The sequence below is a fragment of the Macrotis lagotis genome, chromosome 1, assembly GCF_037893015.1.
Source record: "Macrotis lagotis isolate mMagLag1 chromosome 1, bilby.v1.9.chrom.fasta, whole genome shotgun sequence".
In the NCBI taxonomy this organism is placed as follows: domain Eukaryota; kingdom Metazoa; phylum Chordata; class Mammalia; order Peramelemorphia; family Peramelidae; genus Macrotis; species Macrotis lagotis.
Window position 1 is genome coordinate 912916986 of NC_133658.1, and position 27909 is coordinate 912944894.

The following is a 27909-nucleotide window of genomic DNA, read 5'->3' on the forward strand; positions in this document are numbered from 1 at the left end:
CAGATGTTAAGCTCAAAGGATTCAAGGATAGTTCTCCTATCTGATCTGAAATTTTTGCAGAGATGAATATGAGATAATTTGTGGAGGGAAAGATCCCTATCACCTGATACAGAGAACTGGATGTTGAGAGAGATGAAAAGGCTTTATGTAGATAGATTGTGGAGGTATTTGAGTTGAACCTCCAGGCCATGTATTTCTGGTTTTTAAAAGTAACCCTTCAGATTTTTTACTGTTGTCCACTTGGAATGTGAAGGGCCACATAAAAAATGCAGTGAAGCCTATAGACACAGTCAAAGACAGACCTGCTGGGTCTTGAATTCTGGTGGACATTGACCACCTACTATTCCATAGCCTGGACATTCTATATATCTAATCACTGGCTTTTGGCGGGGGAGGGTCTATGGTTCTCTGAATTCTTCATTTATCATTTCAAAATCTATGATTATATTATTTAAGCACATTATGTAATAAAATTCCAAGAAGGACATGGACCTCAATGGTTAACATTCAATCAGAAAACATTTATTAAAATGCCTACCATGTGCCTAGCTCTGTGGTAGAGATTAGAAAGAAAGACAAAAATGAAAAATTCCCTTTTCTCAAGGATCTGCCATTCTTTCCAGCATAATCTATACTTATAAAAGAATCCCCTCTATCTCATACTTAACAGGTAACCACCAAGCCTTTTTTTAAAAACCTCAAGAAAGAGGGCAGTGGATAGAGCACCAGCCCTAGACTCAGGAAGACCTGAATTCAAATGTAGCCACAGATACGTATTACCTAGTTGTGTGACCTTGAGCAAGTCACTTAACCCCATTGCCTTGCAAAAAAAAAAATTATAACCTTAAGAAAGGAAGAACTCATTGTCTCCCAGGTCAAACCATTCTACTTCTGGAGAGCCATGTTAGCTAGGATATTGTTCCTTAGAGGAAGCCTAAATTTTCCTCTTTGTGTCTTTGCCCCATTATTCCTGAATTTGCCTCCAGGACTGTGCAGAACGAATTCTTCTTCTATATGCTAGCCTTTAAGATGCTTGAAAATAACAGCTTTGTCCCTGGGGAGCTTCCCCTCTAGACTTCAGGTCTCTAGGTCATTTAGATAACCCTGCTAGGTCATAAATTTGAGGTACTTTGGGGCTGTTGCCCTAATCCATGTATTCTCCATCTGAAGAAGGCCCTTCTTAAAAGATAGTGCTCAGAACTAAACCCAATATCCTCAGTGTGTCCTGTTTAGTCCGATCACCTGCATATTTCTAGCTATATGTCTTTCTTTATATCCTAAGAGTCATCACCTCCCTTGCCTGCACATCTCCCCAGGGAGCCCACAATCCACGGAAATCTACAGATCTTCTTCAAATGAAGTACTGCTCTAGCTACCTTGTTTTAATTCCCAAGTCACTTTACTCCTCAGTGCTCCAGGTAGCTCTCATTCTTAAGAATATAAGTCACAGAGCAGATACAAATCTGCATTTGTGGAGGCTGTTTTCCCTCTGAGAGGTTTTGGTTTCTTTTCTTTTTCTTTTTTTCTTAACTAGGCACCAGCATTTTAGTGAGGCAAAGGTCATACTTCTCATAATTAGCCTCAAAACCAGTACTTTATAGTGTTCAGAATATAGCAAGTATCAGAACTTAAATCTTCAACAAATGCAAAAATCATCTCAAAAGGAATTGACTTTTAAGTGGGGGGGATAGATAATGATAATTACATCCTACAAAGAAGAAGCAAAAAATGTACCAGTTTTCTTTCTTATAGTAGATCCTGAAAATGTAGGTTTCCAAAAATTAGTTTCAAGTGTTGAAACTTTCCTGGGGTCCCTGCAAATGTATAGGGCCCAAATTTATTTCAGGCAAAGCCCCGTATGTAGCAAAAGAGTGAGAGCAGTTACATCAGATCTAGGAAAACCCCTAAGGAGTTGATGATGTCCTTATATAACTGAATTTAGGGTTAGATTTTGGTTAGATTTGGCTCTAATCTCCATTCTTCTGGGTTTCCTGCCATGATTAGCTGCCGGAAATTAGTGCCCCAGTTCCATTTAACCAATTAGCATCAATTACCTGTTATTTACTTTGAAGATATAGTAAGAATGGAAATATTTTTGGAAAGTATTTTGGAATTTTCATTTTGGAAATGGAAAAATTTTCCCTAATACTTGGGAATAATCTCTCTTTCTGGGTCCCTAAGGAGAATAGGTTCTGACTTAATGAAGTTTCTAGGTAGCATTCATCCATCAAATTTACTTCCAAATGCAGCATGACCAGTGGATAGATTCAGTGATGTGCGGTGGAGTCCATGACTGGGAAAGTACAAACAGTATCAGAGATAGGATTTGTACTGTGTGTGCCTAATAGAGATAGCTTAAATTCACTATTATTTCTATTAATTGTGTGTAAATGGTAGCAGTTTATGTTACATATGTGCTATGATAACTGCCAGGTTGCACACTGCCAGTTTAGCAGCTGAATGTTTTGTATCTCATATCAGCATTTTTTATATACACACAGGTAAGCCTTTGGCTAATGCAGGATGTTAACTAGATAACAGCTTGAGATGAGCCAGCGAGTGAGAGTGGGAGCAAGAGAGAGAGAGAGAGAGAGAGAGAGAGAGAATGAATGAATATGTGAATATGCATGGTCTTGCCTTCATTTGTAAATGAAGTCCATAGTCTATCCTTGTGGACAAAAATCTCTGTGACTTTGTTGCAGATATCCTCCCTGTCTCTTTTTAGTTTTCAGAGTCTCTTGGTCTCCATGATGATGATGATGATCACAAGGGTTGTGCAATGCACTCAGTTCTTAATTTTGGACTTGCCATTGCCTTTGTGTAGTAAAAGAATTAACAGCAGAAACAGTGTAATAAAGATGGTGTGAGCATGTGCACCCCCTCTCCAACTAGGCAAATGGACTGTCTGCCTCACCCAATGGTTTTTTGGGGAGTTCAAAGCAAGAGTAGCAATACTAAATATCATCTATACTACACATTTGTGAAATGCATCATCTAGACTATGGAAAATGAGCATTTATTGTAAAGGGTTCTACAGACATTATACTGCAGGCATTCAAAGACAGCAGCAGGCATAAGCTGATTGTCCATGCTCAACCCAGTTTGTGAGGAATTGAGCAGCAAATCTGAGGTGAGGTACAGCTTACCCATTGCCTCATCTTCCATCTTTCCCCATTTTTGAGACTAAAATACTCACATTCAGCTGTTTTTGTCTAGGAAAAGACTAGAATCATACATAAATTACATATATAACACAGATCAGTGAACAAGTATTAATATTTGCTTTATTTTGTCATTATTATTTTTTTTACTCTTCATGATGTCAGAGAAGCTCCACTTCCCCTTGACTACATGTCCCTGGATGGATGAGATTGCATCTCTACTACTTCTGGGCTGTGTCAAATTCACCTGAATCTGTATAAGTTGGGAGAGAAAAACCTGGAGCAGCCCTTCATTTGAAAAATGCCAAGGGTGCTGTCCGACTCCAGTAGACTCCAGCTCTGGGAATGCTGGTTGCATATGCCCTTAATCTTTTGAAGCTCACAAAATCATAACTGTCTCCAATTCCCTTTATCTCAAAGCAGGTGAGAGTGAAACACAAAAGAGAAAGGGCCATAAATTCTCATGAGGTGATAAAGACCTAAGGCCTCTCTCCCTAATTTTAGTTTTTGTTTGTCCCCCCCTTGAACATAGCCAATCAGGAAAGAAAACTCGAGTTTTCCTTATTCATTAAATAATTTGTGTATGCCAAAGGAAACCAAACCAACTGTCATTTAATTAGATCTGTAACTCTGATTTTTCAAGATTTTTGAATTTGCTATCCATCCTTGATTTGTCATTGGCACATTTAATAAGCATTCCCACATATGCCTTATTTAAATGACTGATTAAAAAAGCACAGTACCAAGTACAGATTCTTGGACCACTTCATTAGAGACCTTCCAAGTTGGCATAGAATCATTAATGTCTACACTTTGGGTTCAGTTATTCAGCTAATTGGGGCAGCTAGATGGTGCAGTGGATAGAGCACTGGCCTCGGAATCAAGAGGACCAGAGTTCAAATCTAGCTTCTGACACTTACTAGCTAGGTGACCTTGGGCAAGTCACTTATTTCTGCCTCACATCCAGTGCTATTTCCAGTTGTCCCAATTCATATCTGGCCACTGGACCCAGATGAGCTGGAGGAGAAAGTGAGACTGGTGACTTAGCACAGCCCTCCCTATTCAAACCCAATTCACATGCTTGTCATGGCATCACCTCCCTGATGTCATGGTCTTCTTCCAGAATGAAGGACAAACATTATTATTCAACCAGTTCCAAATCTACATAGTTATATCACCTAATTAACATCTCACATTTCCTACAAGAACAGAATGAGAGACTTTGTCAAAAACTTTACTAAACCTAGGCAAATGAGATCTACAGCATTTGTCTGATTTACTAGTTTACTCTTTAAAAAAAAAATCTTAGTTTCAGCTTTTCACTAACCATCCTTTTATAATATGTTTTAGGATTTTCCAGGACTTCATATTCAGATCATGGCCACATATGTTTGAGATTTCATTCTTATCTCTTTTTGGGATTAAGATATTTGCCTTTCTCCAATGCTGGGATGATAGTAATAGTAGCCAATTTTGATATCATGTTTTAAAATCTGTGGAATACATTATGTATATTATCCCCTTTGAGCTTCAGCACATTGGGATGAACTTACCCTCAGGAATTAGCATCTCCATTTTAGGAAGAGGAAACTGAGATTCAGCCAACCTAAGGGACTTGTGCATGATGACTGAGAGGTAGTGTTGTACCTATGTCCACCATCTTTCATTCATTATCAGCCTTAGATCAGTAGTCACATTTGCCAGTCTCCTCAGTTATCAAGAGTATAGTTCGTCTGCCCTCATAAAAGACAGCTGGTTGTTCAACTGTGATCTTACTTATCTTGGCCATAAGTTCCTTAAAAAGAAGGACTCACAAACAAGTTAAGGCAGCTTTGAAAGTTACATGTTAAATTTATTATGTGCTTAAACAGAAAAAACAAACTGTGCAAAATACATTAGTATCTCATATGCAGCTCCTTCCTTCTGTTCTAAAGTGTAATTAAAAATCTTCATTTTATTTAAGAATTTAAAAAAACAACTTATAAAACATTCTGATCTTTAAAGTATAAAGATCATTGTTCAAAAAAATAGAATGAAAAGCTGAATTTTGCATGTTACCTGACCATCCTTTTTTTCTAAAAAAAAAGTTAATCTCTTTCCCTAATATAGAATTAAAAAGTCCTTTTTGTTGTGCATAACTTTCTTTTTCTCACTGCCTCCCCTTAATTTCTTTTATGCTCTAGCATGCCTCCCACAGTTCTAATAGGATTCTCTTTGTTTTTTATTTATCCTCTATTTATTACCCTTCCTCCTATTTTCTGTACAACTTTTAAAAATAAGTTTAGTGAGTTTCCTATGAATCATCAATTTCTTGAGTCAAATATATATTTTCCTCTACATTTGAATTGTTCATCTTTATGTCTTCAGAATTTGATTTGAGACTTTCTCACCCATAGTGAGCCTTCTTCCTCTGTAGAATGTTAGTCAATGAGATCCTGCTTGTTCTTTTTCCAATCCATTTGAAATCTTCTCTTACCAAATCTAAGGTGTATGTCCAATTATTGCCAGGCTTTTTCAGCTTCTCTGATATTAATTCTAAGATGAAATGTTCACTTCCACCAAAGTTTCCATTATTCCCCCTTCAGGAACCAGTTTTTCCTTGTTGCTGAGAATCAAATCCAGAATTCCATTTCCCCTTAGCCCATTGTTTTTAAAGGATGACAATTGAAGAAATGGTTTGTAGCTCTACACTGGACAAAGGAGAGAGCTTCATGGGGCATCTAAATCATTGACATTCCCTAGCACCACCGTGACATGCCTTTGGCAGACCTGTGCAGCAGCAAGCATTTATTAATTACCTTCTCTTTGCCAGACTCGGTGATGGGGCTGGAGTCAGAAATTTATAATTGACATGGCTCCACTTGAAGGAAGGAACTACTGTTTACTACCACTTCATGAATGATTAAATATAGAAATATATAAAATCACTTGGGCAACCTGTAAAGACTTTATTTTTTCTCCAATTACATGTAAAAATAATTTTTTAACATCTGTCTTTTTAAAAAAATAAATTTAGTTCCAAATTTTCTCTCTCTCCCCTTTCCTCCCTTCCCTCCTCCTTGAGATGATAAGCCATCTGAGATAAGTTATATTTGTGCAGTCATGTAAAACATTTCCATATTAGTCATTAAGATTCAAATGAGAGAGACAGAGACAGAGAGAGAGAGAAGTATGCTTCAGTCTAAAAACATCAGTTCTTTCTCTGGAGATGGATAATGTGTTTCATCATGAGTCCATTGGGATTGTCATGGATCATTGTATTGCTGAAAATAGCCGTCATTTACAGTTATTACAATTATTACATCTTTATAGTACACATTGCTGTTACTGTGTCTAATGTTCTCCTGGTTCTGCTCACTTTACTTCCTATTAGTTCATGTAAGTCTTTCCAGGTTTTTCTGAAATCATCCTATTTGTCATTTCTTTTAGCCTAAAAATATTCCCATATACCACAACTTGTTCAGTTTTTCCCCCAAATGATGAACATGCTCTTAATTTCCAATTTTTGCCACCACAAAAAGAACTATAAATTTTTTTAAATTTATTTTTATTAAAGATATTATAAATTTTTTAATATTGGAATTTTTTCCCCTTTTTAAAAAAAAACTCTTTGGGTTACATACCTAATAATGACATTGTTGGATCAAAGAATATGTACAGTTTTATAGCCCTTTGGCATGGTTCCAATTTGCTCTCTAGAATGGCTGGATCAATTCACAACTCCATTAATAGTGTATTCATTTCCCAGTTTTCCCACATCCCCTCCAACACTGATCATTTAACTTTTTTGTCATTTTAGCCAATTTTATAGGTGAAGCGGTAACTCAGGGTTATTTTAATTCCCATTTCTCTAATCAATACTGACTTTGAGCATTTTTTTCATATGACTATAGGTAACTTTGATTTCTTTGTCTAAAAACTATCAGTTCATATCCTTTGACCATTTATCAATCAGAAAAATGACTTGTAGTCTTAGAAATTTGATTTGGAAACTGGGACAATAATGTATTGTTGGTGGAAATGTGAACTGATCCAGCCTTTCTGGAGAGCAGTTTAGAATTAAGTCAAAAGAGTAATAAAAATGTGCATACCTTTTGACCTAGACATATCACTACTGAGTCTGTATCCTGAAGATATCATGAAAAAGGGTAAAAAGTCCACATGTACAAAAATATTCATAACAGCTTCTTTCATAGTAGTAGTAAAAAATTGGAAATTGAGGGGATGTCCATCAATTGGAGAAAGGCTGAACAAATTGTGGAATAAGTATGTCATGGAACACTGTTGTTCTATAAATCATGAAGTACGGGATTTCAAAATAGCCTGGAAAGATTGTATGAACTGACACTGAGGGAAATGAGCAGAACCAGAAGAACATTATACACACTAACAGCAACATTGGTGATGATCAGCTATGGGGAACTTAATTCGTTCAGCGGTATATTAATCATAGACAATTCTAAAAGACTTGTGATGGAAAAAGGAACTGTGGAGCTTAAATGAAGACCAAAGTTCACTATCTTCAATTTTTTTAAAAGTTATCTTATGTATTATGTCATGTTTTTTCTCTCTAATTTTTTTCTTCCGTTTGGATTTGAATTCTTTCACAACATGATTGATATGGATCTATGTTTAGCATGATTATACATGTGGAGCCTATATTAGATTTCTTTCTGACAGAGGGAGAGAGAGAAAGGAAGGGGAGAGAGAAAAAAAATATTAAACTCAAAACCTGGCAAAAAATGATTTTCAAAAACTATTATTGCCTGTAGTTGGAAAAATAAATAAATAAAATATTTTTTAAAATTTTGATTTGGTTCTGTATTTCAGAAGTGAAGCTTTTATCAAGTTGTAAAATTTTTGTAAATTGCTGTAAAATTACTGTAAATTGCCGTAAAATTTCTTATCAATTTTCTGCTTTTTCTTTTCATTTTGATTGCATTGGTTTTGTTTGTGCAAAAACTTTATAATTTTATGTAATTAAAATTATCCATTGTACAGTTTGTAAGGAGATAGGATAGTATGCTATATCCTTGGTCCTAATGAATCATGGTTAGTCTTAGGTTTCAAAGTTTTTTCCTTTATGATGTTTTTACTGGAAGCAGAGGAAAAAAGCAAAAATTTTATAATAAATAAACAAACATAGCCAGCCAAACAAATCCACAAAGGTGGCCATGTCCAAAAAATGGCTCTCTGTACCTTATATCTTTTCTGTCAGGAAGTGGTTAATATGTTTCATCATAGGGCCTCTGGAGATATGATTGGTCATAGCTTTGATCTGAGTTCTTATGTCTTTCAAAGGTTTTTTTCCTTTATGGCGTTATCTTTTCCTGGTTTTTCTCACCTCTCTCTGCCTCAATTCCTACTCCCCAGGATTCTTTGAAATCCTTTCTTTTTGTCTTTACCATTACATTATATACCACAATTTAATCAGTTTAGAAAAGAGAGAACAAGAAAAAGAGCAGGAACCAAGTGCACCTACCTATTAAAATTTTTTCAGAGACCATTCAATTATCTTAAGAAGCAATCTGAGGCACTCCCCTACATTCTAGTTCCTTTTTAACCCTTCCCTTCTTTACTCTTCCCTTCAGGATCATTGAGACTATTCCCTCCCTGGTATTATACTCTTTCTTATTCTTCTCCTACCTATCCCCAATTGTTACCCTGTTGGATCTGATGGGTTTCTCCACCAAACTGTGTACCTGCGATATCAACCCTCCATTGTCCATTTCAGGTAAGAGTAAGATTCACATGCCTGCTCTCTCCACTGTATCTCCTATGTTTAGAGCTTCTTCTCAAGCATGCCAAGTTTTAAATAATCACATGATCCATCCCCTTCTTCCTTTCTATACTCCCTTCTCTTCCCCTTTTAAATCCATAGGACAGAACCAATCCACCTCCAAGACTTCTATTTTTCTTATTGACTCTCTCAATACTTTTAGAAGACATTAAGATTCTGAGGGGATACTTGTTTCTTCTCCTATTAAAATGTTGCACTATATCATGATAAAGTTCTTTCCAGTTACTAAAATGAATTTGCTTTTATAGATTTCTTTGGACTCTTGTGGTGTACTTCTATGTTCCTACTTAGTTCACATTTTTTTTTCCCATCAGAAAGCCTGAAAGTCTATTATTCCATTAAAGGTTTGTTTTACCTGCAGTTGGATTATACATAGCGTAGGGTAAGTCATTCTCACTTATAAACCTATCTCTCTATTTCTTTTTGAAATATTGTATTCTGAGATCTACTCTCATTTTTAGTAGATACTGCCAAGTTTTATGCAACTCAGATTGTAGTTCTGTAGTACTTGAATTGCTTCTTTCTGGATACCTGCAATGTTTTTTCTTTGAAGTTGGAGGTCTAGACATTGTCTATATTTCTGGTCTTCTCTTCAGTACAGCATAATACATTCTGTCTTTGCTTTGCCCTCTAGTTCTAATAATAGATCTGGGCATATTTCATGTATTTCTTGAATTAGTATTTAGCTCATTTTCTAATCATGTTTTTCCAGGAGCCTGCCCTCTAGTTCTAATAATAGATCTGGGCATATTTCATGTATTTCTTGAATTAGTATTTAGCTCATTTTCTAATCATGTTTTTCCAGGAGCCTAATGATTCTTAAGTGATCTCTCCTTAATCTGTTTTCCAGGTGAGTTATTTTTTTGATATAAGATACCTTTTTTTCCTATTTTTTCAGTCTTTTGAATTTATTATGATAGATCTTTTTTCTATTTTTTATTTACTATTTTGTTTTTCCCCAGTTACATGTAAAAACAATCTTAAACATTCTTTTAAATTTAAAGTTATTTTATTTCTTCCAATTACATGCAAAGATAGTTTTCAATAGTCATCTTTTTCTACCTTCCTTCCTCCCCTCTCCCCTCTCCACAATAGCAAGTAATCTGATATAGGTTATATATGTACAATCATATTTAACATATTTCTATATTAGTCATAGCATTCATTTTTAATACTTTGAGTTCCAAATTCTCCTCCTTCCTCCCATCCCCATTCCCACTGAGAAAGTAAACATTTTGATAAAGGTTATAAATGTGTAGTCAGGCAAAACATTTCCATAAATCATGTTGTAAAAGAAAATAAAGATCCCCCACACCCCCCCAAAAAAAGAAACTTCAAGAAAAATAAAGTTTAAAAAGTATGCTTCAATTCATAGACTATTCTTTCTCTTAGGATGGATATCATTCTTCATAATAAGTCCTTCAGAATTGGCTTAGCTCTCTGTATTGCTGAGAAAAGCCAAATCATTTACAGCTGTGTTTTAATATTTCTCATCAAGTCTCATGCTGTCTCATGGAGTCATTTATTTCTACTTGGTCTATTTTCAGAGATTTTGTTTTTTAAGTACTTGCTTTTTAAAACTAGTATACCCCTTCTAATTCTTTTCTCCAGAGATTTCATTCCATTTTTTAAAAATCTCTTGTTTCATTTCTTCCAGATATTCATTTAATCCTTGTGGAAAATCCATGCTTTCCTTTGCAGTTGTTATGGAGTTAGATGTGCAGCAATTTTTTAGAATAGTTGATGATTTCTTTGGCTTAATCATCTTTCTAGCTTTCAGCAAGCATTAAGTATATCTACTTACTTTCCCAAAACTAGGGCCTAATGGGAAAATAAGCCTTAGGATGAAATTTCAGGATGCTCCTAAGTCCTACTCCTAAAATAAGCCCCACATATGATCATCAGGCAGAAAGGGCATTTAGTACATCTGTTGCAACACAATGAATTATAAAATGACAATAATAATATATAATTAAATTTAAATACATAATATTATTGATAATACTACTTAAATGATAATATAAATTACAATTATTTGTAAATACCCAAGCGGGTGCCTTTGGACAAGAGGCCTATGTGAACAGATGAACTGGAAACTTATTGCCAAATGACCAGTTGGTGTACAGACACAACCCACAAATACCGTGTGCACTTAATAATGAAAGAACGTGGTTGTGTCTAATATGAATCTTAATAATTCAACATGTCAGTGTGTTGTGACGAATGTACTTAATGCACTCTTGTGAAATAAAGAAATGTTTTCTGAATTTTGGTGCCAGCAATTTTTCCGTCGCTTTTGTGTGGACCCTCACTCTTAACTGTCATCATTTTTGTTGCCACTCCTGACTCGTAAGTCTTCAATTAACACTTGATTTAATGGTAGATTTAAAGGGAATAATATTTTGACCCCCAGACAAGATGAGTGCAAAAAGAAAGAGCTATTCCGTCGAGTACAAGAAAGGAATCGTGGAGGACTCCCGGGGCAAGAATCTTACGGCTTTCTGCAGAGAGAAGAAGTTGGATCTCAGAATGGTTCGAAAATGGCGAGCAGAGTACAATAACCTCAGTCAGCAGGTGGACGAGGGAAATGCTAAGAAGCGCAAGTGTGGATCTGGTAGGCAACCATTATTTCCTGAGCTGGAAGACATCATCTGTGAATGGATTGCTGACAGGAGAGCAAAAGCTTTGGTTGTACGCAGGGCCGATATTCAAGCATTTGCCCTTGCAATGGCACCACAGTTAGAAATCTCCCCAGAAGAATTCAAAGCATCACAACACTGGCTGGATGGCTTCCTTCAGCGATATGAACTGTCTCTAAAAAAATCAACAACACTGTTCAAGCTGGACGATACCGAAATTATTAAACATGCACTTGCATTCAAGTCCTTTGTTGATGGCATTAACTTTTCCAAATACCAACTCTCCAACATGATTGCTGTGGATGAAAACTGCAGTGTTTATGGGCCAAAGATCTCAAAAGACAATTGATCAGAAGAGTTCATGTGTTACCTTTATTTTGGCAATTTGTCTGAATGGAAAGAAAACCCCACCTCTAATCTTAACTAAGGGCAAGAATAATAAGATTGAATGTATTTCAGGCATTTATGTTCTTGAAATCGAAAAAGCTGGTGCAAGCAGTTATAAGGAAGTAGATCGATTTAATGCTGCCACTTGTTTTGCAAGGTGGCCAAAGAAGTCTGCTAGGCTGGGATTCAACCATCACTCACTACGCTAAAGACATGAAGAACTTCCTTGCACAGAAAAGAGTAGATCAAGTGATTCCTGCAGGAATCTTATCTCCAGACTCTTGATATTGTAATAAGTCATTCAAGGACTATTTGCGTATGGAAATAAATCAAAGACTACATTGAAAGTAGAATGGAGAGAAATCAATGTGGAAATTCTGTGAAGGCTAAACTTCAAGAGGTTGTGCCTTGGGTGAAGAATTAATGGGTTAAATTCACTGATAGCTGTGTTGTCAATGCACTATGATCAGTCTTCATGGACAAGAAGTGCTTTTTTTTAAGGAGAGCTCCATTGCTGGACATAAGAGATTGGGACCAGTGGTTCTCTAGGAAACGAAGTCTCGGAGCCAGAATTCAGGGTTTGGAGAGTTATGGCGATGTTCTAGAAGATGACATGACTGAATTTAAATAAATGTAGATTTTTGTACATGAATAAATGAATAAATGTAAATCATTGTACATGAAAAAAATAAGACACCCCCCTCAAAATAAGCCCTAATGTGTCTTTTGGAGCAAAAAATTAATATAAGACTCAGTTTATTTTGAGAGATATATGGTGCTTTGTGCCTAGCACTAGTCTTAGTTTTAGTTTCTTAATTGTAACTTTATGTAGTATTGAAGGAAAAGAGAAGACCAGAGGATGTCTACCTTTAGCCAATGTGAACTGAATAAAGACCCAGCAAAAGGAGATTGAGAAAAAGTAGTCAGATAGATAGGAATAAAACCAGGAGAGAATAATCTTATGAAAACTTAGAGAGAAGAGAGTTTCAAAGAGGAGAGGGTGATCAATGTTTTCAGACTGCAGAAAAGTAAAAAAGTATGAGGATTTAAAAATGACCATTAGATTTGACAAATAAGAGAACATTTGTAACTTTGAAGAGAAAGCAATTTTTAGTTGAAGGATGAGGTCATCAGCCAAACTGTAAAAAGTTAAGACCCTTAGAGGATAGAGCATGTAGGCATCAATTACAGATGGCCTTCACAAGCAATTTAGCCACAAAAGGGAGAAAAAATATGGATTGATAACTAGTGGGGATGAGCAGAAAAGATGGAAGAAACTTGGGCATATTTGTAGGGAGTAGGGAAAGAAGCATTCAAGAAGGAGAGATTGTAGATAAGTTAGAGGATGGTGATGATGGAGACAGTCTGCTGGGAGAGTTGGGATAGAATGGAATCACATATACATGAAGGAAGGTATATGGTAAGAAGAGAGGCAGCCTTGCAAAAAAAAAGAAAAGAAAAGAAAGGGGAAAGCCCCACATATAAAAAAAAATTTTTTTAAGGGGGCCAGCTAGGTGGCTCAGCAGATAGAGTACTGGCCCTGGAGTCAGGAGGACCTGAGTTCAAATATGAACTCAGATCCTTAATAATTACCCAGCTGTGTGACTTGGGCAAGTTGCCTTGCAAAAACAAAAAGAGAGGCAGCCTCTGTCTGTGAGACAAAGAAGTCATCTAGGGGATGTGAGATGAAGAAGAAGAGGAGGAGAGAACAAGGAATTATCAGCAAATGGCCTCAACTTTTTTCAGGAAAATATGAGGAAAGGATTCTCCACTAAGAGTTTGAGCATGTAAGTTCTTCAAAGCCTTTTCAGGTCTTTTCAGGACAGAGGTTTAGGAACCTCAGAACCCTTGATCATGTCCACACTTCTTTTAATGCTGCAGGACCATGGAGGTTGCTGCTCAATGCAGCTTCCTTGGACTCCCAAGGTCCCAACCCAAAGGCTTCCTCAGGGAACTCTTCTGCTCTTGCCAACCCTAAACACAGAACTTTTCAGGCTATCCATGTCCCATCTCTGATCATATCAGATGACTGTCTATCTTTATTGTGTTCTGGGATGGTAGGTGTCGTGATTTCAACTTGAATTTCTTGATCATTGTCCTGTCTGGTAAACATCAGGGTTTTTCAGATAGATAATTAGGATTTGGATGGACTACAGTTGTCTTGTTTTGACTGCCATCTTAGCAGGATAACCTAAAGGATTACTTTTAGAGAATTTGAAAAAAATGGAGCTAAAAAGGTCAAAATCCTCAAAGAAAATAAGGGGGAGGGAGCTATAGGACAGATCTCAAAGAATTCTGCAAAGCAGTAGTCGACAAACAATTTTGGTACTGGTTAAAAGATAGAACTGATCAGCAGAACAAATTAGATAAACAACATGCAGAAGCAAAAGAACATGATCATGTTCAGTAACCCACATTCCCAAGATAATAAGATGAGTATTCCCAGTTCATTCGGAAAGTACTGGGAAAATGGAAAAGCAGTCTGGCAGAAATGAAGTTTAGACCAAGCTCTCTTCCTAGATAGCAAAAAGAGTTCCAGATGTATAGATTGCCTAGGGATACAAAAAAACACATAAAAGTTGTTGTTGCTGTTTTCTATAATGCTTATTATGGACCAGGTCCCAGGCTAAGCACTTTACAAGTTTCCTGATTTCATTTGATTCTCACACCAACTGTGGAGGTAGGTGGTACTCTTATCCTCATTAAGAGGATAATGAGAGCCACAGGTAATAAGTGTCTGAAGTTAGATTTCAATTCAGGTCTTCCTAACTCCAGGACTGGCATTGATTGCAGCCACTGTACTACCTAGCTGCTTCAAGGAAATAAGGAAGAAAATATTTTTTGTAGCTATAGATAGTGAAAGAATTTATAACCAAATAAGGGATAGAAAGGATCGCAGAGTGAAATGAACAGTTTTGCTTCCACAAAATTGAAAAGGTTTTGCACAAAAATACACAAATGAGGTTAAAATGAGAAGGTAGTTAACTGGAAAAAGAAATCTTTGCAGCAAGTTTCTTTGATAAAGGTTTGTTATCCAAGATATACAAGGCACTTGTTCAAATATGATAATGACAGCTATACCCCAGTAAGTAAATGATCAAAGAATTTGAACAGGCAGTTCTCAAAGAAAGAAATTCATGCTATTAATAAACATAAGAAAAATGCTCCAAATTATTAATAGAGAAATGCAAATTGATATAACTATGGTTTCACTTCACATCCATCAGATTAGAAAAAAGGAAAAATGACAATTGTTGGAAGAGCTGCAGAAAGATAGGGACAATGATGTACTGATGGGACTGCACATTGGTCTAACCATTGAACTATATCCAAAAAGTCACTAAATGGCACATATTCTTTGACATAATGATATCACTTGAAAGTCTATCCCAAAGAGACCAAAGAAAGATGAAAAGGACTTGTGTGCACAAAATATTAAAAAAGGGCCCAGGATTCAATTCCTTGTCTGGACATGCAGGCAAAGGAGATCATGAAAAATAAAAAAAATAAATAATGATAAAATAATACTTGTTTACTCATCTGTATTATATGTGAAATTTCCAGTCATTTTTGTATACAAAAAATGCTGAATTCAAGTATTTTATTCTCAAATACCAGGCAAGACTTGAGGTGAGGTAATGGCAAGCTGTGCCTCATCTCAGAATGCACAAAATCCTCACAATCTGGGTTGAGTGAGTACACTAAGTGCCTGCCTATTCCTATTTTTCTGTATATCATCATTGAAATATTTAGAGACCCTTTTATTATAATCTGCTCAGTTTCCTTTCATATGTGGATAAATATTTAGTATTGCTGATCAGTTCTAACCTCTCAAAAAACCACAGGATGAGGGAGTCAGTCCATCTGCCTCCCTGAAGAGGATGTGCATGTTTGCTCTGCTTTTATTCTTTTTCTATGAAAAACTACAAGAGGCAAGTCTAAACTTATCTAAACAAATGCACTAAAGCAACCCAGTAATTTTTATTATTTCTCTGCCTATGATAATGGAAGAAAATATGTCAAAACTGAAAAATTTCTCAAAAATGAATTTTTACTCAAAATAAGTGATCAATAATAGAAGACTGATGCCAGAGCTAAAAGGTTTCCTTCTAACAAACAGAAGATTATTCACTGTTTTCAAATGGAATAGTACGCACGAAAATGTGACTGTGCTGAGAAAAACCACGTTTACTGCTTTCCTGCCTTTTGTTCTCAGCCTATGACAATGTATGGATTAAAACAGGATTTTGTGACTTGAAATATCTACCAAGAAGCCTCAGCAGCCATGAAATATCAGTTGTTCACATTCAAAGCCAAATTACTTTAAAAGCTTTTGAAACCTCAAGGATAGAGTTCGCTTCAAAAGAACAGGGGAGGTTAAATAGCACCCACAATGCTATGGTAAAGCAAAATTGTGAGATTTTAAAAGACGATGCAACTTGTTTCCTAGCCAAACAATAGTTAGTTTTTCATGGCCACAATGAGAGTACAAGCTCTTCTAATCATGGCAACTAAATTGAGCTATTACGTGCTTTTCCTGAGAAAGCTGAAAGGTTAGCGAGACATTCAATGACACGCTTTCTACGTTGTCAAACAATACAGAATGATTTAATTGAAGCAGTTGGTGATTTGATTAGAAATTATATCAAAAAGGAGATTGATGCAGCCCCATTTGTTGCTGTAGAAATAGATGGGACAATGGTTGTCTCAAAACCAAGATCACTGTCTTTTTTGTATTACATAGCTAACAGTGCAGTGACTTGTGAAGTGAAGAAGGTATTCTTGGGATTGGATGATATGAGTGATGACAGACAAGCCCCTGCTATAGCAGAGTATGTTTTGAGAGTGTTGGAGAAATACAAGTGTGTGGAAAAGCTGGTAGCTCAGAGTTATGATGGTGTTTCTGGGATAGCATCAGAACTTAATGGGGTGCAGACTAAAGAGAAGGTACCTGAAGTAATGTTTACCCACTGTTACACACATAAATTGAACCTCATGCTCCTGCATTCAGCAAAATGCATGGCTGAGTCTAGGACTTATTTTTTCTAAGACTATTGAAGGTCTAGGGTCACTTTTCAATAAGTCAGCTAAGCAAATTCCCTTATTGGACATGGTTGAGAAGCGGCGATTACTGAGAGCAGTACCCACGAGGAGCTCAAATTCTAAGCTATTCCAGATTATAAGTATGTATCAGTTTGATCTGTGTGCTGTATTCTGTATTATGAGTGAAAATCCAGATAGCTGGGATAATGATACCCTAATGCAGTCACTGGCTATGATTGCTGACTGTCAAAAGCATCAACCTACTTCTTCATATTGGCATATGAAGACATTTTTTGTTTGTTTGTTTTGCAAGACAATGGAGTCGAGTGACTTGCCCAAGGTCACACAGCTAGGTAATTATCAAATGTCTGAGGTCACATGTGAACTCCTGACTCAAGAGCCGATGCTTTATCCACTGCACCACCTAGCTACCTATAGGCATTTTTAATGAAACCGATGCAGTCTTTAGAGTGCTACACGATAAAGTAATGGACATTGGATTTTGCTGTGCACAAATCTGTCATACAGTTGAAATTGTGGAATGCCAGAGATAAGAGTTGGACAGTTTTTATGGGTAACTTGAGCAGAAATGCGCCACACTTGGCCTCACAGTGTCCAAAGTAAACAATCAAAGATGAGAGGAAACAAATGTTTTACAACATTCTGGACAATATCAGTGTTCAACTGAAAGCTGGGTTTGATCATTTTGGTGAGCTGACTTTGGGTTGATTGCACAAAATTTAATGAGATGTCACAACATTTTGATGACCAAACTACAGAACCTATAAAAATATGCTAGATTCTTTGACTTTATTAGACTAAAGGCTGATCTTTTATAGTTCCCAAATGGTGAGAAAAGAATGTAAATCTACTGGACAGCTTCTCAACTTTTTGGCACAGAATGATCCACTGGAGACTGTTCCTGAGACCACAAAGTTACTACAGCTGGTACTCACTATACCTGCTACAACAGTCATCTTGCAAAGGTCATTTTCTGCTTTGAAAAGATTCAAAACATACAGTTGGAATCACAATGAACAAACACAGCTTTCATCCCCTGTGATCATCACCATTGTGACTGAGGCTTAAAAACTAAAAAGAGACAAGGAGGACTTCACAATAAAGTCACAGAGATTTTTGTCCAGAAGGAAAGGCAAATGGACTTCATTTACAAATAAAGGTAAGACCATGCATACACTGTAGTCTATATTTTCATTTCTCTCTCCTGTCTCAAGCTGCTATATATTTATCGTTTTGCATTAGGCAAAGACTAACCTGTGTGTGTGTGTGTGTTTGTGTGTGTATAAAGAATATTGATATGAAATGGTCGCTAAATCAGGAGTGCACAACCTGCCATTTAGCATATAGTATATTGCTACCTCTTACACACACAGTTAAAAAGAAATAATGGTGATTTTTTAAGCTACCTCCATTAGGTTTATATAGTGTGTGCAGGGAATTGAAATCCTAATCCAAAATAACTACTCGGAGTCCTCTCAAAGTGGAAGCAAAGAGTTAAAATTTAATTCAGTTCTTGCAAGAAGTGGGGCAGTTCCTAACTCTCTATGAGAGAGAGAGCTAGGCCAATTACAGAAGCTGAAGCAGGGTTAAAAAACCACAAAAACCACAACCCATTCCCCCTCCTCCTTTCTGCGGACCCTTACAACAATTGGTCAAACTTGATGGTCTGAAGAGAAGGGGAGTGTACCTAAGCTTTCCCAGGAGGGTCTGTTTTTTGTTTACATCTTATAAGGTTAGGGTGACATGATTTTTCTAGCTGGAGATTTGGGTTCTCACGCTCACCTTATTCTTGAGAAACAGAAATGGAGGCCTGTGGCTTAGACTAATTTAGGACTATGTTTCTGAAAAGTCAGCACGTCGCCCCTCACAAGTACAAATCCTGTCTCTGATACTGCTCATGCCTTCCCAGTCAAGGACTCCACCATACGTCACTATCCTTGTCTGTTAGTTCCTTCTGTTTTTCTGTACATTGATCGAAAACTTAAGTTAAGATCTTTAGTTCCTGGGTTTTCTCTCATGAGATTATCTTTTAAATATATAATGCTATCCTGCTGCTCCTTCTATCCCTTTTTAAACCTATCCTGTATAATCTTTGAAGTTAAGATTTTTCTTTTTTCTGTAAACAGTAATATGTTCTTTCAATTACTTCATCTTATTCTTTTTTTAAGGTAGCCTTGTTCCTACTGTTTCTCTTTCCCTCATCTCTGATTCCTTCCCCCTGTTTTTATCTACTATATTATTCTTTCCTGCCTCTACTTTTTTCCCTATGAGTTCATTCCTCTTCTACCTTTCAAGTATTCTAGTTTATTATCACTCTCTTTGACAGATAAGACAGAATTGAATAAGACTCCATTTATTTTCTTCAAGCACAGAAAATAATGCATATTAACACTTTTTCCCCCTTTCTTTTAGAATCCATTAATCTGGAGATTAGCTGTGAAACAACAAAGGGAATTCCAAAACCGGTCAGTTTTGTAGGAGAGTCATCCAGTGAAAGAGTTGAATTAGGAGAAGTCTATCAGGGTGCTGTTAGATTACAGCAACAAAAGGGCAGCCATGACAAGCGGTACCAGCAAGTGACAACCACCCACAGGAAAACATCTAAGTCTAAAGCCAACGAAAGTAAAGTAGCAAAGAAAGAATTCCATGTGGGATCAAACTCACATCCAAAACAAAGGATTCATAAAAGGAAAAGTCTACATAAACATGATAAACATGGAAAGAACTTCACAAATTTTTCAGATGAAAGTAAACAAGAGAGAATCTTTTCTAAGAAGAAACTCTGTAACTATAATAATTGTAGTAAGTCATTCCATTACCATTCACATCTTATGCAGCATTATAGAAAATATACTGAAGAAAAAACATACGAACATGGGAAAGTTTTCAGCAATAGTTTATCCTTTAAAAATTGTCTGACAATTCATGCCAAAGAGAAATTTTTTCAGTGTACTGAATGTGGGAAAGCATTCAGCTGCAAATCTAGTCATATTTTATATCAAAGAATTCATTCTGGAGAAGAATCCTTTGCATGTAATGATTGTGTGAAATCCTGTAGAAGGAGTGGATCCTTTAGTAAATCTAAAAGATTACATACTGAAGAGAAACACATTAAATGTGGTGAATGTGGAAAATCCTTCCATCATTACAGAAACCTTGACCAACATATCAAAATTCACACTGGCGGAAAAACCTTTGAATGTACAGAGCATGGAAAATACTTAAGTCATTGTAGAAACCTTGACAGACATAAAAGAATTCATATTAGAGAGAAACCCTTTAAATGTAATGAATGTGGGAAATTCTTCAGTCATTACAGAAGCCTTCATAGACACAAGAAAATCCATACTAGAGAAAAAAACTTTGAATGCATTGATTGTGGAAAATACTTTAGTCATTGTAGAAACCTTGATAGACATAAAAGAATTCATACTGGAGAGAAACCCTTTAAATGTAGTGAATGTGGAAAATCCTTTAGCTACAGGACACTGCTTACTCATCATTACAGGATTCATACTGGAGAGAAACCCTTTAAATGTAATGAATGTGGAAAATCCTTTAGAGGGCGTGGACATCTTAATAGACACAAGGTAATTCATACTGGAGAGAAATCCTTTGAATGTGATGAATGTGGAGAATCTTTTAGGAGGAGTGAGTCCCTTAATAATCATAAGAGAATTCATACTGGAGAAAAACCCTTTAAATGTAATGAATGTGGAGAATCCTTTAGAAGAAATGAGTACCTTACAAAACATAATAGAATACATACTGGAGAAAAACCTTTTAAATGTAAAGACTGTGGGAGATATTTTAGAAGAAGTGAATCCCTTACTAAACATAAGAGAATTCATACTGGAGAAAAACCTTTTAAATGTGATGACTGTGGGAAATATTTTAGAAGGAGTGACTCTCTTACTACACATAAGAGAATTCATACTGGAGAAAAACCTTTTAAATGTAATGAATGTGGGAAATGCTTTAAACAATATGGAAACCTTAGCAGCCATAAGAGAATTCATAGTGGAGAGAAGCCCTTTGAATGTAGTGAATGTGGAAAATCTTTTCGTCAGTGTGGAGACCTTACTAAACATAAGAGATTTCATACTGAAGACAAATCATTTAAATGTAGTGAATGTGAGAAGTCTTTTCACCACTGTGAAGACCTTGATGGACATAAGAGAATACACACTGGAGAAAAACTTTTTGAATGTAATGAATGTGGGAAAATTTTTAGGAGAATTATGTCCCTTACAAGGCATAAAAGGATCCATACTGGATAGAAACTTTTTGGATGTAAAGAAAATCTTATAAATGATTATCTCTGATAAAGACCTGCTATTAAAGATGTATAGGGAATTGATATATAAAAATAAATTCTATTCCCTTTTTATAGTGTTTAAAGAATGTAAAAAAAGAATTTGCAAAAGATTTTCAAACTAGATAACAGACTTATGAAAGAATATTTCAGATCACTAATAATAAGAGAAACACAAAAGAAAACAATTATATTTCATCTCATACCTAAAAGATTGACAAAGATGACAAAAGATGGCAGATGTTTGAGGGGCTTTAGGAAGACAAGAACATTAACAAATATTTTGTAGAGCTGTGAAATGGTCCAACCATTCTGGGAAAATAATTTGAAATTCTATTTTTAAAAAATCACTAACTGTGAGTACTTTTTAATTTGGTAATTGCATTAGTAGATCAGAAATAAAGGAAAAAAGTTCATATACAATACACTTTATTAATGTATTGGCTGGTTTTAATGAACTATTACTCTCATCTTTTGTTATTATTTATTACTTAGCAATCTTTTGGAAAGGGAAGGAAAAGGGGATACAGTGGGAAATGTGGGTGATGTAAAAATAAAATACATGAATAAAAAAATTTAAAGGCAAAAAGATCCCATTTTTACCAAAATAGTTTTAGTAGAACTTTTATCTAAGCGCAAAGAACTGAAAACAAAGTGATTGGGGGATAATATGAATTAATGAAACATTACTTTACTGTAAGAAATCACCAAAATGAAGAATTTATAGAAGTATGGGAAGATTTATATGAACTGATGCATAATGAAGAAGCAAAATTAGGAGAATAATTTACACAATGATCACAGTAATTAAAGAGAGAAAAACAAATCTACTGAAAGACTTTAGAACTCTTGATAGAGTAACCATTTATGACTTAAGAAGACCAAAGGTAAAGGATGCCCTCCTACCTCTTGACTGAAAGGTCTAGAAAGAGGGGTAATGTTTTCAGATATAATCAGTGTTTTGTTTTTCTTGACCACACTCTAAGTTTTTTTTTGGGGGGGGGGTGAGGGGATAGGAAAGTCACTGGGAAGAATGATGATATTTTAAAAAAAACTTTAAAGGGAAGAGGATCCTTTTGTTAGGAATGTTACTACAACAAGATTATTCATAGGAATAGTGACTAGATTTGTGATTTCGTTAGTATAGGAAATTCCTAGTTAAAGAAACTTCTATTAATTCAGCTTAGCATTTTCTCTTCAATATATAATCAAATTGTCTAATCCTCATCAAACATTAAGTCCTTCCTGTGTGCTGTTCTAAATATAAAGAAATGAAAAAACACCTCCCCCCCAAGGAACACACATTTTTTCCAAAGGAGACTGTATAAAACTATATTTAGTCCAGAATTTATTAAGCCCTTGATAAAATATATCATTAATGCCAGATCCCTGTGGTAACTGCTGAGATACAAAGAAAGGTAAAATTAGTGCCTGCCTTAAGGAGCTCACACCCTAATAGGGAAGTTAATATGTACAAAATATATACAGTGTAAATGGAAAGTAATCAAAGATGGAGGGTGGTTGATTCTTATCAACCTTCGTTATTGAAGACCAAAATGACATCACTGTGTTTGACAGAAATTACAGTGTTGTCTGACTGCGGCTAAACAGACCAAAACAAACTTGGAATGCTCTACCGCAATTTGGGCACAAATAGTCCATGTGAACACCTGGGGGTGGTACTCTAAACTTACATATGTCACGTTTCCTTTGAGCTGCTGCAATTCTGCCTTCCTCTTACAGTGCAGCTGCCTGATAAGAGCACACCATGCTGGGTCCTGTGCCAGTGTCTCCCAAGCTGCACAGTCAATTCTAAAATCAGGGTGTTTCAATATCACTTCTGACCCCTTGTGAATGCTTGCCCTGTGTGAGTTCTCCATAAAAATAGGGTTTTGGGGGGCACATGTATGTCTGGTATTCTAACAATGTGTCTAGCCCATAGTAGTTGCACTCTGTAATAATGTTGGAGTGCTAGGCAGTTTAGCTCGAGAAAGTGTCTGGTATCTTCTCCTGCTAGGTGATCTTAAGAATCTTCCTAAGACAATTTAAATGGAAGTGATTCAGTTTCCTGACATAGTGCTGGTAGATTGCCCAGATTTCACAGGCGTATAGCAATGAGATCAGCACAACTCTGTAGACTTTCAGTCTGGTAGTCAGTCTAATACCCTTCTCTCCCCTACTTTCTTTCGGAGCCTCCAAATACTGAGCTAGCTCTGACAATGTGTCAACCTCATTGTCAATGTGAACCTCCTAGGAAAGGACACTGCCAGTAAATGAACTTGTCCATAGTACTCAAAACTTCTCCATTTGTTGTAATTAATGGTTCCACATATGGATGGTGTGGTGCTGGCTGATATATTTTCTTGGTGTTAATTGTTGGACCAAAATAACACAAGCAGCAGAGATTGAATCTCTACTTTCTTCAGAGGCTGCATTGAGGGCACAATTATCTACCAACAGAAGATCATGCATCAATACTCCCTCCACTTTGGTCTTGGCTTGTAGCCTTTTCAAGTTAAAGAATTTGTCATCAGTGCGGCAGCTGACCCTGGGGCCATGTTTAACCTCATTGAAGGTGTTTTATAACAAAGCTGATAAAATCATGCTAAAAAATGTTTGGGAACAAGAACACATCCTTGTTTTACTCCATTGGTGACTGAGAAATCTCAAAATTATTGTCCACTAATGCAGAACCCATGTATGCATGCCATCATGAAACTGATATACAATACTGATGAATTTTTCCGAGTAGCCAAATTTTGACATAATTTTCCATAAACCCTCATGACTGATGATATCAAAGGCCTTGGTCAGATCTACAAATGTATACAGACCTCTGTTCTATGCCTGCCATTTTTCCTGGAATTGTCAGGCAGCAAACACCATATCGACTGTTCCTCTACCCTTTCTGAAGCCACACTGGCTTTCAGGAAGGTGACTAACTCCCAGGTGAAGGACAGTCTGTTGAGAAGGACTCTGGAAAGAATCTTAACAGCAATGACTAAAAGAGAAATACCCCTGTGATTGTCACAGGACAATCTATTCCCTTTACCTTTATAGAGATGGAAAAGATGGAAGGTATTAATTGGAAGAAAGAGTAGGACATTAGAAAGACCTCCTGCAGAAAATGTGTGTCTAAGATACGTACAAAGTAGAGACCTAGAACAGAGAGGTTAGATTACTTGCCCATTAGAGTCAAATACCAAGTTTGCTAGAGGCAGCACTTGAACACATGCCTTCTTGACTTTGAGACCAGCTCTCTATTCAAACTACCTCGTGCCCTGCCTGATAATTGATATTGGTGAAAAAACTCTTGAATGTATTGAAAGTAAGATATCCTTTTTACTCTTGGAAAATTTAGTAGATATAATAATGCTGCAGATTATTACCACCATCATACCTTAATCTTCAGACTTTCCTTCTGTGAATGTTCTTATCTATTGCATCCTTTAAAAAAAAACTTTCTGTATTTCACTATCCTCTCAAGCTGTCATCTGAAATTTCTCCTGTTCTCAACCAAACTCTTAGACAAAACCATTTACACTCAATGTCTTTATTTCCTTTCCTTTTACAATCTTTTTAAAGTATTTTATTTTTTCCAATTATATTTAAAAATAATTTTTAACCTTTTTTTTGAGTTCCAAATTTTTTCTCTCCCTTTATTACCTCCCCCTTCTCCCTTGGATGGTAAGCAATTTGATGTAGGTTATACATGTGAAATCATGTAAATATAATCATGTAAAATATTTCCACATTAGCGAAAGAAGAAATAGACCAAAAGAAAAACAAAACATTTCTTTCTCTGGATATGGATAGCATTTTTCATCATAAGTCTTTTGGAAATGCCTTGGATTGTTATAATGATGCAAATAGCTAAGTCATTCATAGTTCTCAACTCTTCTGTCTGACTTCCAGCATCGTTACTCAACTGAAATTACTCTCTCTAAAGTTACCAATGACCTTTTGATTGCTGAATTCTTTTCTAATACCTTCTTTATAATATTTGACACTTGTTTACCATTTCTCTTCCTGATATTCATCACTATACCCTGAACTTTCTCTACTATACTATACCATCTCTTCATACCAAAACTTGACTTTTTCTTTTAATCAGTTAACCAATGGTTAATTCCGCCCCCCTAGAAAACGAACTTCTAATTTTATTAGTTCAGTATTTTTACTTCCAGTTTTATTAATTCCTTCTTTGATTTTTTAAGAATTTACATCTTGGTGTTTAATGGAGATTTTTAATTTGTTCTTTTTTCTGGTTGTTTTAATTATGTGTCCAATTCACTGATCTATCCTTTCTCTTTTTTATTGATGTTAGGTATGGCTGCATTGAACAAATTTTAGCATGTTGTCTTCTTGATCTCTTTAATGAAATTATTGTTTCTTTGATTTTTCTTTCACTTATTCATTCTTTATGATTATATTATTTAGTTTCTGATTAATTTTTAATTATATCAAGGCACTTTATGAAATGTAATTTGTATTGCTTAATGGTCTGAGAAAGAAATATTCATAATTCTGCTTTTCTGCATTTGCTTGTGAGGGGTTTATGCCCAAAAACATGGTCAGTTTTTGTGAAAGTGAAAAGGCTGAGAAAAAGCTATATTTCTTTCTATTCCCATTCAGTTTTCTCCAGAAGTCTATCATATCTAATTTTTCTAAAATTCTATTTATTTCTTAACTTGTTTTTTGTTATTAGATTCTCCCCACTAGTATGGTTTACTATTTCCTCCTGTTCATTTAATTTTTCATTTAAGAATTTCATTGCTATGCCGTTTTATACATTTATGTTTAGTATGGATATTACTTCCTAGTCTATGGTACCTTTTAGTAAAATATATTTTTCCTTATTGTCTCTTTTAATTGGATCTATTTTTGCTTCTACTTTGTCTGAGATCATGATTGCTACCCAGCTTTTTTGGGGGGGAGGGGCTCAGCTGAAGCATAATAGATTTTGCTCCAGCCCTTTATTTTAATTCTGTGTATCTTTGTTTCAAGTATATTTCTTGTAAACAACATATTATTGAATACTTTTTTTTTAGTTTTTTGCAAGGCAAATGGGGTTAAGTGGCTTGCCCAAGGCCACACAGCTAGGTAATTATTAAGTGTCTGAGACCAGATTTGAACCCAGGTACTCCTAACTCCAAGGCCAGTGCTTTATCCACTACACCACCTAGCCGCCCGTAAACAACATATTATTGAATTTTGTTTTCTTCCCTCCCTAACCCCCTCTTCCTCACTTAATATTATTTTATTTTTCCAATTACATGAAAAGATGCTTTTCAACATTCAATTTTATAAGATTTTGTTCCAAATTTTTCTTCCTCCCTCTTTCCTATCTTGTCTCCTTAAGACAGCAAGCAGTTGATACATGTTATATATGTGCAATCATGTTAAACATTTCTACATTTGTCATATTATAAAAGAAGAATCAGAATAAAAGGGAAAAAACATGAGAAAGAAAAAATTAAAAAGGTGAAAATAGTATACTTAAATCTGCATTCAGACTCCCATGTTTCTTTCTCTGGATGAGGACAGCATTTTCCATCATGAGTCTTTTGGAATTGTCTTTGATCATTGTATTGCAGAGAACAGCTATGTTTAACATAGCTGATCATTGTTCAATGTTGCCGTGACTGTAAACCGTGTTCTTCAGGTTCTGTTCACTTCATTCAACATCAGTTCATGTAAGTCTTTCCAGGTTTTCCTGAAACCCACCAGCTCACCATTTCTTATAGCACAATAGTATTCCATTACATCCATGTGTCACAACTTCTTCAGCCATTCCCTAATTGATGGGTCCCCTCAATTTCCAGTTCTTTTCCACTACAAAAAAGAACTGCTATACATGCTATACATAAAGGTCCTTTTCCCTTTTTTTATGATCTCTTTGAGGATCTAGTAGTGGTATTGCTGGATGAAAGGGTATGCACATTTTGTTGCCCTTTAAGAATAGTTCCAAATCGCTCTCCAGAAAGATTGGTACAATTATACCAGCAATGCATACAAATTCCAGTTTTCCCACATCTCATCCAACATTTATCTTTTTCCTTCTATGTCATAATAGCCAATCTGATAGGCGAGGTGGTAGTTGTTTTGATTTGCTTTGCTCTAATCAACAGTGATTTAGAGTATTTTTCCATATAACTATAGATTGCTTTAATTTCTTCATCTGAAAACTGCTTGTTCATGTACTTTGACCATTTATCAATTGGGAAATGACTTATATTCTTATAAATTTGACCCAGAAATTCATACATTTGAGAAATGAGGACTTTATCAGAAACACTGGCAGTAAAAATTATTTCCCAGCTTTTTGCTTTCCTTTTTCATATTTTTTGTATTTTTTGTTTGTACAATTTTTTAAAAACTTAATGTACTCAAAATTATTCATTTTGCATTTCATAACGTTCTCTATATCTTATTTGGTCATATATCCTTCCCATCATCATAGATCTGATTATTCTATGCTCTTCTAAATGGCTTTTTTTTTTTTTAGTTTTTGCAAGGCAAATGGGGTTAAGTTCTAATTGG

General features: G+C 35.7%; 1 protein-coding gene across 3 annotated transcripts in view; it reads left to right on the plus strand.

The window, feature by feature from the left end:
- Positions 1-22126, plus strand: part of LOC141509771 (uncharacterized) — a 58361-nt gene extending 36235 nt beyond the window's left edge. For 2 of the 3 annotated variants that reach the window (XM_074219557.1, XM_074219558.1), the window contains exon 5: positions 19464-22126. In XM_074219557.1, coding sequence (XP_074075658.1) covers positions 19464-21331 — 1868 coding nt within the window. In that variant the 3' untranslated portion in view covers positions 21332-22126. Of the gene's footprint in view, positions 1-10866; positions 10883-12843; positions 12849-19463 lie in introns of all 3 variants that reach the window. The other variant, XM_074219559.1, reaches the window with a different exon arrangement.
- The last annotated feature ends 5783 nt before the right edge of the window (positions 22127-27909 follow it).